The 15073-nt window shown below is 42.0% G+C and overlaps 2 protein-coding genes across 2 annotated transcripts in view; both read left to right on the forward strand.

Moving 5' to 3' along the window:
- The first annotated feature begins 561 nt into the window (after positions 1–561).
- Positions 562–6774, forward strand: FAM89A (family with sequence similarity 89 member A). The gene is made up of 2 exons (XM_030236500.2): positions 562–819; positions 4778–6774. The coding sequence occupies exons 1-2, from the start codon at positions 565–567 to the stop codon at positions 4934–4936; spliced, it is 414 nt and encodes a 137-aa protein (XP_030092360.2). The 5' UTR covers positions 562–564; the 3' UTR covers positions 4937–6774.
- Positions 6775–14306: 7532 nt separating this feature from the next.
- TTC13 (tetratricopeptide repeat domain 13) overlaps positions 14307–15073 on the forward strand; it is a 58061-nt gene continuing 57294 nt past the window's right edge. The window contains exon 1 of the mRNA XM_030235555.2: positions 14307–14364. Within this exon, the coding sequence (XP_030091415.1) occupies positions 14322–14364 (43 nt within the window). The 5' untranslated portion in view covers positions 14307–14321. The remainder of the gene's footprint in view (positions 14365–15073) is intronic.

The following is a 15073-nucleotide window of genomic DNA, read 5'->3' on the forward strand; positions in this document are numbered from 1 at the left end:
GAATCAAATACACGGCACTGTACAGGCTACTGAGAAGACATTTATCTCAGCCCAAACGGGGGCAGAAAGAAACATCTTGATGGAAAGGATGAGCAGTGTCGCGTTATCCAGGCGACTGATGCCACGCCATCGCCACAGAAGAACCGGTCACCTCCGCCTGCAGCAGTTAATCAGCTTTCATGCCGGCTTTCACTGCGCTTCATCCCTCCCCCAGCCCCGGGGCCGAGCCCGGAGGCTCAGCCCCGCTGCCGCAGGGCCCTTCTGCCTGCCCGTGCCCGATGACCGAGCGCTGCCGCGGGGCTGTTTCTGCGGGGCACGGGCTGAGGCCGCGCCCGCAGGGACTCACTGCGGCTCAGACAAAGCGGCCCCGACCCTGAACCGGGGCACCTGCGGGCGGCCTCTCCACTGCCTCCACCACCCTGCTACCTCCCCTACATCCCTTCCCTCGGCCGGCCCCGCTCGGCTCCCCCGCCCCCGCCGGGCCCGGAGGCGGGGCGGGCTCCGGGCGGCGCCTCCCGCGGCGGGGCCGAGGCGGCTCCTTCCGTCGGTGGCCGCGGCTGCAGCATGAGCGGGCCGGGGCTGCCGGGGCCCGGCGGCGGCGCGGGGCTGCCGCCGCTGCCCAAGAGCCTGAGCGGGCTGCTGAACTCCTCGTCCTCGGGCGGCGGCGGCGGCCAGGGCGGGCGCTGGCGGGACCTGGAGCGGCTCTACGCGCAGAAGTCCCGCATCCAGGACGAGCTGAGCGGCGGCGGCCGGGGCTCGCCGCGCCCGCCCAAGCCTCCCAACCTGGACGCGGCGCTGGCCCTGCTCCGCAAAGAAATGGTGAGCGGGGCGGGCCGGGGGGCGGTGGACGTGGCGAACGGCGGCGGGGGCGCCGCCACCTCCCCGAGGCTGGAACCCTCTGTGGGTGGGCGCGGGCCGGTGCAGCCCCCGTACCCGGCCCGGCTGCGGGGAAGGGCCGGGGCCGCTGGCGGCGGGGCCGCCGCGGGCGCGGATGGGGAGCCGCTTACCGCGCCCTGCGGCACCCCCCGGGAGCCGGCACCCACGCTGAAAGGCTGGCGTTCCAAAATCCCCCAGTGTCGGCAGTGATTCGTGCAGCCCAGGTGGCTGTGGTTCGGCGTAGTTCTCTCCAGGACGCTGTTTTGATCCTGTAGCGCGGCGTTATTATAGCGAAATTCTTCCGGGCGACCTGGCGCACCTTTTGATTAAACACTAATTGGGTGTTGGTGCTTTGCTGGTGCAAGCTGCAGCTGTAATGACTAATAATAGCCTAAGCCTTGCGCGCTGAGGAGTCTGTAGAATCAGTGCAAGAAAGACAAGGAGCTGCTGGAGAGGGTCCAGCGGAGGGCCACAAAGATAATTAGGGGTCTGGAGCATCTTTCTTAGGAAGAGGGACTACAGGAGATGGGCCTGTTTATCTAGAGAAAAGAGGACTGAGAGGGAATCTCATGAATATATATGAATATCTGAAAGGTGAGTCTCAAAAGGATGGTGCCAGGCTCTTTACAGTGGTGCCCAGCAACAGCATAAGAGCAGTGGCCATAAACTGAAACACAAGGAGTTCCACCTCAACAAGAGGAAGAACTTCTTTACATTGAGGGCAGCAGACCACTGGAACAAGCTGCCCAGGGAGCTCATGGAGTCTGCCTGTCTAGAGACATTCAAAACCCACCTGGACACGTTTGTGTGTCACCAGCTTGAGGTGACCCTGCTTTGGCAGGAGCTTTGCACTGGATGATTTCCAGAGGTGTCTTCCATCTCTGATAACACTGTGAAGCATATAAAATATGGTATTGCTGAAAATCTGCCAAGTTAAAGACTTCTTCTCAGGCTATGTGTTTGAGGACAAAAAGCTCTTTTGAAAGGTCTTTCTGTGGATTTAGAAGAACAGTGTAGTGTGCTGAAATCCTAGTCTGCCACCAGTGTTTCAACAGTTAGAGATAATTCTTAAAGCTCTGTATTAGAATTGCCAGTTTGCATTAAAGCTCAGGAAGGATGGGTGTCTATCAACTGCCGGGGCTTTCTTCTGCAATGCTGTAAAAGGAAACAAGGACATATGGTCTTAGTCGTCTTAAGCCTTTCCAGAAAAGCAAAGATAACTCATTAGGCAAGTCTAATCTATTTTTTTTCCTAATGGGAAATCAAATGAGATACTTCTCAAAGTCATTTGTTAACTAGACTTCCCCTTTAAACTTTCCTTTAATACTCTGTTATCCTTGATGATAATTTGATAAAATACTTCTAAAGAAAAAGATACTTCTAAACACATCAAAGACTTTCAAGCAACAGGGTCCTTGGTTCCACATGTACTTTTTTGTGGCCTGTGCAAATTAGAGAGATTTTTGTGTACCAATAGGCTGTCTTTCATCAAGAAGATAAAAGTGCTTTATTACTGATATTGAACACTCTTTCTTGCAGCAATCAAAGATATTTTTATTGAGTAATAGGTTTGCTTTAAATTTTCCATAGTCAGTGAGGAAGAAATGCACAGAGCATCTTTCCCTGCGTGATCAAGCAAGTATTGTATGTATGTATATAAGTTTTTAAAGCTGAGAAAGTGATGAACTTTAGAGAGAGAGGGGGAGAGAGGGAGAGGGAGGAAAGGAGAGGTCATTTCAGAACTGTGATCATGAGGAACAGAGTTAGCACATGGAACTGTGCACTATAGGTTGTCTTATCAAGAGTCAAACACAGCTTGGCTGGCGTTAAAAGCTGTGCTAATGCTATCAGGGTTGGACATTTCTTCAGGGTTGAACATTTCTTCAGGCTTTTCTTACCTCAGGGATCATACTTGAAAGTTTTGAAGAGGCTCCATTTTTCTCAGTAGACTTCCTGTTTGATTGTTTGTTATTAGTGACAGGAACAGAAAAATAAGATATTAAACATAACCATTTGGTTTAAAGACCTGTTATATTAGTGCTGCTGAGCAATTTTTCCCTTGAAATTTGTGCTTGGCAGTTTGTAGGATTGAACTTCACAGAAAGTGCTCAAGTCTTTTATGGAGCTGAAACAGGAGAGCTGCTGGTGAAAATGCTCCCACTTTCCTTGGGATACAAAGGTCGCCGATCTCCAGGTTGACTTTTTTGGCTCAACTCACTCCTGATTGCTTTTTGAACAGCCCTGGACTGCAGTCTTGTCCCTCAAACATTTAGCTCTTATGCAGGTCTGCCAGGTGGGTATCATTCTTGTACGTGAGAGCATTAAGTCCCAACTGCACAGCATTCTTTCTTACCTGAGGTGAGCAGTTTAGGTTATAAAGGGAAGTGGGTGAGAAAAGTAGTGTAGATCTGAGGTGGTGGAAAGACTTACCTGTAATATCCTGGCAGCTAGCACAGTGCTCCATGTCTTGTCCTAAAGTCTTCACACTTAGCCTGTGCAGGACTTCATCTTTTGGCTTCATGATGTCACCAAGTAGTTTGTGTTGTTCTTAAAAGATGTTGTATCCTTATATCCTCTTTTTCTCAGTGGCATTGTGGTGTATGAATTTTTTTTCCCTCCCTGCTTTCAGAAAGAGCTGCTGGTAGAATAGTTCAGCAATGTCAGAGTAAAATCTTCATGCTAGTTTGTTGTGGTTTTCTTGTGTGCTGAGTGTGTTGTCCTGAGAATTTAGAAGCATAAGGAGAGATAAGAGTTCTCATTGTGAGTAAAATATAGCCTGGTGTTCAGGTTGCAGTAAAGGCTGCTAACATTATTTATTTATTTATTTATTTCTTCTTGACATGAGTTGTGGCAAAAACTTTTTATTGGATGAAAGTGAGGCTCACTAGAAGCAGTCTGTTGGCTTAACGCTTTGTTGAAAAATAAGGCTGAAATGGTTGTTTCTCTAGAATCTCTAATTGTGTAGTGGTTTAAATTTGCTGCAAGGCAAAACCTAGTTTTAATTTGATCTGACTTGGATAGGTGACAATGTCAAGTAAACTCTCCATTTTGTTGCCAGAGAGGGAGACTGAATTTAGTTAAGTGAGTAGCATTGTTTCAGTTTGCAGTGCAACATACTGGTTTTGTACCTGACATAAAGATGAGGCCTTTTTTTAAATGATTTTTCAAATCTTTAATTTGCTCTGGAACTAATATTTGAGAAGTTTAAGGACCAAAATATTAGGTGCTTAATTATAATTAAGCCTGTGCTTGAGTGGCACATGAAAATACTCTGAAGGTTTGTAAGAGATGAAACTTGTCCTTGTGTCACTTCTGCTTTAGTTTTGCTGCCTGAAGTAGAGTGCTGTGTTGTGCTGGACATACCTGGCTTTGTCAGATGCCTATGTACATCAATATTGAAAAGAAAATTAGAGTAGAAATACTTAGCTGGGAAGTGGGAAAACCAGTCATAGTCCCATTTAAAACTTTTACTCCAGGCCCTTTCAGACAAAAGCAGAGTGCCTGTGATGGTATCAGAGAAAGATGTGTGAAAGACACATGGTGTTTCTGGAAAAATATCTCCCTTGCATAATGAGCAATATAGACTTCATGAATTTATCTGCCATGGCTCCCACAGCAGTGAACTGCTCATTGGAAGTTAAGCCCATCATTGTAATACAACATTTTGAAGAATGTGTTGCATTTGTTCTGTACTATTGCATCACATCGTTCCTTGTTCTTTTGTCCAGTTTATCCCGTGGGGCATCTGTCACCTTAGAAGATGAATTTTACTTTCACTTTTCGTAACTGTTCAAGGTGGAAAGAAGCTTGAACCTCCTGTTTAGCAACAAAAGATATATAGCATTATACCATTATAGAAAGACACTTGTAGTAATGATTGTTGGAATTGTTCCCCCTTCAGGTTGGTCTTCGGCAGCTGGATATGTCCTTGCTGTGTCAGCTCTACTCCCTGTACGAATCCATTCAAGAATACAAAGGTGCCTGCCAAGCTGACTCTAACGCAGACTGCTCGTACGCCCTGGAAAACGGATTTTTTGATGAAGAGGAGGAATACTTCTAGAAGCAGGAAGATTCCCCTCGAGGCTGACTGGACTGAGGTTCTTTGGTCCTTCTCTCCCTGTAACACACCTCAACAAGAACGACTGGAATTTGTATGGATTCCCTCTTCCTGAGAAGGAACACCCAGCTACCCCGAGTTGTGTTAAATTCTCTTATTTTAACAGGCTGTCAGTACAAGTTACTCATGCAAATACCACTTGAGCAAAGTGCTGTACTTTAACTTTTGAAGAGTCTTCAGACATGCTTGACAAGAGTTTTCAATTTAATTTGGAAGGTGGGTGTTTTCATCTTACAAACATTGGTAGCTTATAACTGGAATTCTAATTGTAGTAGACAGCAGTGACTTCCTGAGTTGTAATAACTTCATAAGGGGGGAGGGAAGCCTCTGCTGTGGTGTAAATAGCTCTAGGTGATTTTTGGGGGGGGTCAGTGGCATTGATAAATGCATTTTGAACAGGCATCTGGATGCACGCACATCCTCAGCACTACTAAGCTAGTTCTGCTCTTACCGGCTGCATCCAGTTTTTTACTGGGTGAATTGTTTACACAGTGAATTTTTTTTTTCTCCTTAAGCTAATTTATTCCTAGCTTACAAGCTGTACATGTGATAGTGAATGTTATCAGCAGGGTTTTTTTTCTGTTGATCTAATTCACTTTCTTGGTACTGCCACTTGGCATTAACTTTTATACTCTTCTCTGGATTTTTTGCATCAACGTAGCTCTGCAACCTGCTAAACGCTGCTCTGAAATGGTTTGCTTAGCTTTTACTGCACTGCATAGTAAAAGCACATTTTCAAACATAGTCTGTCTGCCACTATGTGGCTTGGAATAACATGAACTCTTGTGCAAGTGTTCTTGATCATATGAAGAATAAGGAAACCGCTCATATGACACAATGGGACAAATTGCAATATTTTGTACTGGGTGAACTTTGTTGCTATAAGGTAGATGACAGCTCTTTTTAAAAATGCGAAATAAGTATTTTGAGCACATACTTTGCATATGTTAAAACTTTTTATACTAACTTGTCCTTTGAAATATAACTTATTTTTGTTTTCAGAACTTACTAAAGCACTTGGTTAAGTTTTTATTAATTCATTGTGTGAAATGCTTAATCAGCTGAGAGTTGCCAACTATCTGAGTTTTCACCCTTTCTCTTTTAAGTAAAATCAACTCCCAATGCAATTTTAGTTTCTTAAATTTAATTCTGAAGATTGCTGTAAAGCACAGTGCCTGAATCTTGACACAAGGTAATAATTAAGGGCTTAAACCTCAAAGGGTTTTTGCATGGTTCATGTCTGGCATGCATGCAGTTTGCAGGAAGAATTGGAGATCACATTCTGGGGTAGCTCCTCTGTTAGTTTTTAACAAAGGCTAGGATGTTTCAGTGATAGAAGCCAAGAGACTTCCAGGGTGCATTCCCTCTAAAACTGGCTTATTTTATTGGAATTCAAAGGCCACAAGAGTAAAGACTGTGCTGTAATTGTGTATGTGTATAAGTTCTTAATCTAATCTGTGGCAGTGGTTGGATATTTTTTTAATGTTAATTCTGGTCTAATTGCTTCACTCACAAAACTAAACTGAATGATAAGGAAAACACAGATAATTCAGATAGTTATATCTGTACTTAAAAGTTGTGTGCCTATGTGTGTATACATGTATAAATATATATACACACACATATTTACATGCAACTTTATGCTTTGACTTAAGAATGTATAAGCTTTTAGTATAATTTGCTGTGCTTTTAGTATTTACGTGAGGCTTTTTCTAGTCTGTTGAAGTACTGCTATTTTCTTGCTCTTTCCCCAAAAATAAAAAGCATGATGTTTAGCATAACTTTCTAATGTTGTGTGTATTTTAATTTACCTTTTCAGTGAATACAAGCTCTACCCCCCTTCCCAACCCTCCCATAAGAAAACTAGGACTAGTCATCACCCTGGACTGAAGAAAGCAATTTTTGAATTACACTGGAAAAAGTTCCACCTGGCTCTATTTGGAATGGAATTTCCTGCTTCTCTGTCTTAATTGGATTTTGCTTGGTTTTGAATTCAGGAGAAAATCCTGTTTCTAGTATTAAAACTAATTACTGTGTTTTACAGATCTTTAGACACTGCCATTCCTTAATAGTCTTGGTGGTGAGAATGGACTTGAGCAAAGTTCACAGTACTCTCTCTTACATAAATTAAAAAGCAAAATTATTTATGTTTCTAATCATGCTCATGATTTAGGCAACGTGGAACGTTTGGGTGGTATTCCCTGTACCAAGGGAAGAATAAAAGTCCTAAAGCATTACTCCACAAAATTTGGACTGAAAACCAGGATGGATTATAAGGACTTGCTAAGTTTTCAGCACCCTGCCCCTTTTAATAACACCATCTTGCGGGGGAGAGAAGTTGTAGTCTGGGTTCCGAAGGAAAACTCAAATGCCACAAGGGCTGGCCAGCCAGAAGAAGGTTGTGAAATAATAAGCAATAAGCAGTTGTTTCAGAGGCTGATTTCTATGCCTGGTGTTGCAGTTGTGAGCTGTATCTCTTTATGACATAATAACAGCATGAAGCAGGAAATTGCTCTGAAAGAGAGGTGCTTGGTATGAAAGTGTAGCTTAGATACTGAGTAGTTGCTGCAGGCAGCTTCAGTCTGAGTGGCGTGTGCACGATGGAACAGAGTCATGTTACTACAAAAGTTACTACCCATGTCCCAACCACATCCCAACACAGCTTTCCCATTTTGACTCCATAAGCCCAGTTCATCTCAACTCCCAAGTTTTTAAGGGTACCTTTTAAGGACACAATGAAAGAAACCCTTGGAAACTTCTCTACCTAGTGAACACTGCAGAACTTTTCCAGTCCCACATAGCACATGCAATAACGAGCAGGCCCAGGAAAAGACAGGTTTACAAGGAAGCTGGAACAGTCAGGCTCCTGCTGCCCAGAGGTGGAAAACTGAGTACAGCAGTTCAGAAGGCAATCTATGCTGCGTGACTTCAATGGCCTTTCTCCAAAGGGCCTGTAAATGTGGTAAAGCAGTTAGAAATAATTGTTAGTTCTCCACTAGCTATACTGGAAGTTTTATTTTTACTTCAACAGCATATCACCCTCATTCCATTGCTATGACAACTGCAGAGTCATACTGTCATAATTACATTACAGTTTAGTTCCCTGGAAATTTCCTTAGTCTACAAAAAGAGAAGAGTCTGGAAGGAGTGCTCTGCTTTGGAGAAAGCGCATGCCAAAAGTAATGGGTGACTGATACTAAGGCTAGTATAACAGATGAGCATTTAGGTTCAGCTTCAGCTCCTGGTGAAGTCACTGTCAGTGCTATTGACTTTAGTGTGGATTGACTTCAAAGCAGGGATCTTCCCCTAAAATCAGAACTGCTGTTTGTTATTTCCAAGACTGTGGAACAGCTGCATACTTAGATAAAGGAGATATTCAAATACACACTACAAATGGATTACTAAAAGTTACTGCATTAATGCCCTGAAATGCAGTAGGCAATCATTAGAATAATTTGTAAAAAGCAGGAATTTGATTCAAAGAAAATTTTCCAATAAAGGTGGGGCAAAATTGCACTCAGTTTATGCGTAGTTTAGATGCTTGCTAAAGTTGAGGCTTTAGTACAATATTTGGTGTAGTCATGAAATTGGAAGACTAGGAGAATTAGGCAAAAATTACTTTAGTATTTATAATTAATTTAGTTTCTAATCACAGGTAACCATTTTATGTGGCTTCTAAAATAAGTTGATTTTTCTTAAAATTATGTTTACAATTTCTTGTAAATAAGACAGTTTGCAAATTTTAAATGCAATGAAGAGAGTAGCAAAGCCCCCCCAGTGCTTATAATTGATCCACTTAGTATTTATTTACAGGCCTAAGATTTTGTGTCACATTTGGCCTTTATCCTAAGGAAACAAAGCATATGCAGTAAATCTTTCCAGGCATTTTCCATCAGTCTGCTTGCTATGAACTAGAGCTGATAGGACAGAAGTTGGTCTGTTCTTAGAAAGTTTGTAAAAATTTGGAGCTGGAGGAGGAGAGACAGATTTAACTGTGTCTTCCTTAGACAGGATCACAGGTTCTAATTCCCTTTTTGGCTTCTGTTTGGCCACACAGTTGGCAGAAGGCAAAAGCGGGGTGGTCACCCAGCTGCTGGCAGCTCTGCAGTAGCTGGGGCACTGCAGTGCTGGGTGCCAGGGGCAGAGGGAAGGAGATGAGTCTCAGCATATCCTTTAGACAGTGAGGATGAAAACTGCATACACATCAGGGGGCTGCCTTCAGTGGGATGCTAGAAGGGAAAAGCAGTGGGGAGGAATGTTAAGAGACTCTGGAGGTGAAAGCTTGGCACAGTTTGTAAGAGATGCTGAGGTCTTGGGACACGAGTTCTTTAAATCCCATGTTTGATTAGTTCTGCTGCTGACACCTTGGGGGATTTTTCGTGTCCTTTTTTGACCTGTTTTAGAGACTGGGGTTGTGCTACTCGTCATGTATTTTTAACGGGACAGTCATTTGTTGCAGGCATGCATTTTTACTTAGAACATGTTTTCTTTGGCTTTATTTAGCTGCCTAGCTAAAGCCATTCATTTTTCTTGAGGAATTAGATTGCTCTGAGGGCAAAGGAAACTAATTCCCCCACTCTGCTGTTCAGCTGGCTGCTGGGGAGGAATGTGAAATGGAAGGATTAATCAGGTATGTGCCAAAGGGAACCTTAACAACAGGTCTTTTCTCCAATGTACAGCTCTGTGACCTTCAGCCACTTTGAAAGAATTTACTTTGTTTTTGTGAAGCCTGCCTGTACAGGATACATTATCACAGCAGTTTGAAGTTCATATTCCTTTTCATATATGACATGCATTTTTTCAGAAAATAACTCCTCAGAAGTACATTTTTCCATCCATTATCTTTGGCTTATTTGAAGTTACTACATTTAACTCTGGACAACACTGCATGACCTAAGGAAATAACTTGTTTGTTTTTTTAGCAAAGTAGTGAAAAGATTTCTCCTATTTCCAAAGTCATCTTCTATTGATTTTAACATTTTCTGTGAGTTTCCAAGCTCCCTATGTGGTAAAGCCTCTTAACTGCTTATTCTATGATCCTGGGCACTCCAGCTCTGCAGGTAGTTTTACAAATACCCAGGAAAGAGCCTGTGGGATCTGTGCACAGGGACACACTCTCCTGAGCTGCGGTGGTCTGGAAGAATAGAGGTGGCTGCACAGAACCCAGATGTGCTCTAGGGGCTGCAGCCTAGGTAAGGCTGGATGTGTGCTGGACTGGCCCCTGCAGCTTGTGGAGCAATTGCATCTTGAAAGGAATGAAGAGGATTAGCAAGGGGTTCTCACTGAGATGACTCACTCTGCAGTGAGTTTGGCTATTTGGTTTTAAATGACAGAGGGACTTTGGAGGGGATGAATATTCACTGCAAGTCTCTTTCCCTTAGGTTTTTGGCCCCTTCTCTTTCATCTGTTCTATTCGCAAAACTTAATTAAATGAATGTGGAAACAACCAGCCCTAAGTAATGAAGCCCACATATGATTTCAGAGGAATGTGCTTTTAGCAGTAGAATTTACATTTTTCAGATAAGGTTGGTATGCAAGTTAAAAAGACAAAGCCATCTGCTACTGAAATACACAGACTTGTGACTAGTTTGGCTCTCCTCTGAACTTTTGCCACAGATTATAAATGCACTTGTGCTAAGACTTTATTAAGATAATGTCTTCAAGAGAATGTAATCTTTCAGAATTGCTCAAGTTTAATATGAGAGGAGAAATCCCATGAAAATGATGGATTGTTAGAATTCAGTGGCTGAAGCAGATCGTTTGGAATTGTTGGTGCACAGAGAGTTCAGTTCTATGTCAAACCACTGCCTTAAATTCCTGTTAGCAGTTCAATCCTCCTTGCAGTGCTAACTACTCACTTTCAGAAATCACAAGCATTTCTTCCACAGGTCAGAAATGTCCCTGTGATTATCTGGGTAGACACATGAGTAAGAGTTTGTGAGCTCCTTTTGGCTCAGGATACCATGTGCTGTCACAAACAATCAAGTTGCCTGTCTGAGCCCTACCTGCTCTTGCTTAAACTCTTCTGACTCGTGAAACAGCAGAACCTTTTAAATCATTTACAAGCAGGCAGTGTAATAAGGTCGTTTCTTCAGTTATGAAAGCACCCGGATGACAGGGACAGTACATTTTGTTGAGTTTTTTTCTCTCAACTCTTCACAGTATCTTTGGTTATCTGAATCTTAACTTTAACAAAGCACAAATTATTTGTACTGAAAGGCCTCATGGATAGTGGAAATTTCAAACATTGCTTGCAGAGGTGAGCTAACAAGTGAAGTTTTGAAAAGGTAAAGTACAAGCTTAAACAGGACCACATTTTAACCTGTTCCATTACTCCTAAACAACATCAAAGGCTGTATTGTGGAATAAATACAGCTATATAACTTCTAAATACAGCTAATATAACTTCATATATGCTATGTTGCACTAAAGGTAAACAAGTGATATATTAAAATAATTTGGTATAGGGGAAAGACATTTTATCAGAATCAGCTGAAAAAACCAGTATATAAAATCAGAGAGAACATTAATTTCTCATAGTATTAGAATATCAAAGCTCTGTTACCATGTGAATTTTGTCCTGTATTAACAATCTTGTATCTTTAAAATAACCTTGCTCTTTCTGACTGATACTTAGTTATGATGCTCAAATTGGAGAAGCATTTCCCTAAATACTTTGCATCATACATATAATCTGTAGAGAACATAGAATATATAGCATCTATCCAATGTATCATTTGTGTGCATTTTTAGAAGAGGAAAGACATTTATGACCAGAGTTCTACTATATTTTTGGAGACCATCATTGCACAGTTGCTTGTATACAGGATTAACCCTTAAGGATAAATGAGAGAAGTAGAAATTAGCAATAATCTCTGTGGGGAAGAAGGAATTTTAGGTTTTGAATATATTTCATGCTGTCTTCACATCCTTTCTTATAGGGTTTGCTTGAGGTCTGAGTTCTCATATGTAAATACGTTTGTCTTGTCTCCAGTGCTTTGTGTGGTGACACAATAGGACTTTTCACTAATCACTAGCCAGTCATTCAAAAAGTCCTTTCTGTTTCTGTTGCAAATGCAGTACTGTGAAGCTTTCAATGTTCCTTCTTCTCATAGAGAATAAAACTCTTCTCTGTGCTTTTGACTGCAGGTGTGTACAGGCAGAATGCATCAATCAGTGTTAGAGAAGCCAAGCATATCTCGTTATTACTGCAGACATTTATTTGTATAAGCATCTGCTAAAATGTGCCCACTAATGAAAATTTACACTACAATTTCTTTTGCAAGTCAGAGAGTTTGCTGGGATGCATTTATTCTCTGGGAACAAAGAATCTCAATGCATCATGCCCATTCTCTCATTCTCTGAATTACTTTCATTTGTAGGCACTGATTGTATTTTTGTTTCATCTTAATGGTGTGTTACCCAGTGCCCATGTTCTTACAGAAAGTCTGTAGTAGATCCAAAGAGGTGCAGGCTGCCTTGTTCATTTAAAATTAAATCTTCAATGCTTTGTGGTCCTGCAGCTGAGGAATTTGATGGATTTTCGTGTCACTGTTTTAGCAAGACTAAGCAGGGGGTAGCAGAATAGGAAGCTTGCAACCTGGAGAATAAAATTGAAGGACAGAAACTTTCTATAAGACCAAGATACCATCTTCATAATGAATTCCTCAAGTAAAATCCTGTATTTTCACAAAATCATATTGCTTGAATAAACGGTCATAGTTGAAAAACAACTGGGCATCAGAGTGCAACTACATGCAGTAGGAGTTATAGGTCTCCTAATTTAGGAAAGGCAGCTTAGGTTTGGTCTCTGAGAGCCAGAATCTCTGCCTGCCAGGGAGAACATCTGTCAGGAGTGCCTATCCATCCCAGCGGCTGGCGGAAGGACCAGATGACCTCTGAGATCACTTTCTAGCCCTGTCTGATTCTGTGAAAATAAAACTGTTCCCGAGGGGGTGGCAGAGGCAGCTGCCTGCTCAGGACAAAGAGCTGAGCCTTCAGGAGCAGCTGCTGCAAGGAGTTTAGAGGAGACAGCACTTTCTAATATAATGGCATGAAATGACAGATGGCACCTTCCACCCTGCCATTATAGTGAGGAAGGATCTGCACACGAGGGCTTCCTGTTTTGCCATCCTCTATTAGGTTGTGTTGGAGAGGATTAAAAACACCTCTCTGAACTTTCAATCAAAGTGCTTGTGCAGCTGAATTAGATTAGAATCACCATGCTGGCATTTTGTTACATAAAAGTAGCTGAGTAACAATGAGAGAAGGGAGACGTGATCTCTCCGTGCTTCTGATCCTGTTTTGTCAGGGACATGACTTTTTTTTAAAGTGATACAATCTGTTCTGTTGCACAATACTCAGACTATTGTGGGAGGAAGGTGCCTTTCTTGCTGGAGGCCTTTTCTTTCAATGTAAGACCTTTAAACAGACAGAAGCTGCATCATTTCATACATAGATAAGGCAGAAAATGTACAGGTTGTATGGGACAGACAGGTTTGACCTTCCCTCTCCTTCCATCTCCACACACACTCACACACACACACACCCCCACTTACATAAATTGCACAATTCAGTTGAGCAGAAAACTGTTTTAGGGAAAAATCCAATTAAAGAAAAGCAAAATCCATTTGAAAACATGAGAGTTCCAGTACAAAGTCTTGTCATGTGGTTGTGTAAAGAAGTGAATACCTGCCATTGGGTTTGTCCACAGCAAATTTAATTTGCTTCTCTAAAGAAAAGGGTTAAAATAATCATTCTTGAAAAAATTCTTCATGAATCATCAGTGTTTATTTTCATTTTGCTACCTCCCAGGACAAAATGAATAAGAGATGGATTGTGCTTTCCTTGCCATATAACCCACCTGCCATTTTCACACTACTAAGTAGGATAAATGTCCTTAGAGGCAAACAGATTGCAGCTTTGGACAAATTTATAAGGTCTATGTTCAATGTAATACATTCTCTTTTCGTCCCTGTCATGCAAAATCCATGACATTTTTTCTGGTGCTGGTGTGTGGCATGTTATTATCCAGTGGATGTTCTCAATGGGAAATGTTTTCTTCCTAGCTATTATTACACTTCTGTTGGCTTTTGATTTTCAGTGATCAAAAGAATGCTGTAACCCTACTGAGAGAAAGAGAGACTATCTCTACTGTAGCCAGGACATGATACATGTGTGGCTTTGATGGTTAGAACCAAAGCTTTATTCTGGAAGAGAAGTGAGAGACCAAAGAAAGGATCAAAGTTAAGGAGTGATGCATGTATGACAGTATCAGATGGGCTGCAGCTTGCCTGGCAGGGAATCACTATAAAGGTAACACCCACAGATGCTTACAGAGTGGATAAGCAGTTCTGAGGAAGGAGTGCAAGGTGAGTAGAAGTGCTTATATGTTGTTGAGGTCTTGTTTTCTTGTTTAAATGTGTGCAACATTATTGAATTTGTTTACTGAAAAGATACCGATGGTTTCTAGTATTTTTTTAAGAAATATTTTTCTGCAAAATGTATCAGTGCTTTCTACCTCAAAAGTCTCAAACCATCAAATAAAGTACCTTATTTTTTTCTTTTAGATTGCTGAAAGTAAGATCAGCTAATGTGCGAGTTCCCTTTGCTCATTTTTTAACTAATTTCAGATTTATTTTTGACACACAACAGCTGCAATAACTTCAAAATCACAATAAGGGATCAGTGATTTGCTGTGTATACTCCCAAAAGTCTTCAGATGTGTATGTTCCAGAACTGCATGCCAGGGAGGGTCAGAATTAAAGCTCCCCTTAGTATAACAAAGACTTTAAACACGTCACCTTTAATATTCACATTCTCTGGCTTCTGGCATGTCTGTTTCATATCTGACATTCACAGTGTTGACTGACTCCTAACAACCTGCAGCTGAAAGGACTTAATGCTTTTCATCTTTCTAAGCAGACACGAACAAATTAATCCTCCCCCAAATCCTGTGATGGTGGAGATACAATCATTTTATGGAGCCACAGAAATGACTTGCTCAAGGTCACAGCACTGGTCGGTCTTAGAGCCAGGATTAGGATTCAGGTCTTAATTCAGGTCCCCAGTCCTGTGCTC

This window comes from Serinus canaria, chromosome 3 (genome assembly GCF_022539315.1).
Source record: "Serinus canaria isolate serCan28SL12 chromosome 3, serCan2020, whole genome shotgun sequence".
Lineage (NCBI taxonomy): Eukaryota > Metazoa > Chordata > Aves > Passeriformes > Fringillidae > Serinus > Serinus canaria.

What these genes read in the sequence shown, in the direction of transcription:
- FAM89A (XM_030236500.2), top strand. Translation starts at nt 565, where the DNA reads ATGAGCGGGCCGGGGCTGCCGGGGCCCGGCGGCGGCGCGGGGCTGCCG. An exon ending in CCCTGCTCCGCAAAGAAATG is followed by an intron (nt 820 to 4,777) that starts GTGAGCGGGGCG and finishes TTCCCCCTTCAG; the next exon opens with GTTGGTCTTCGGCAGCTGGA.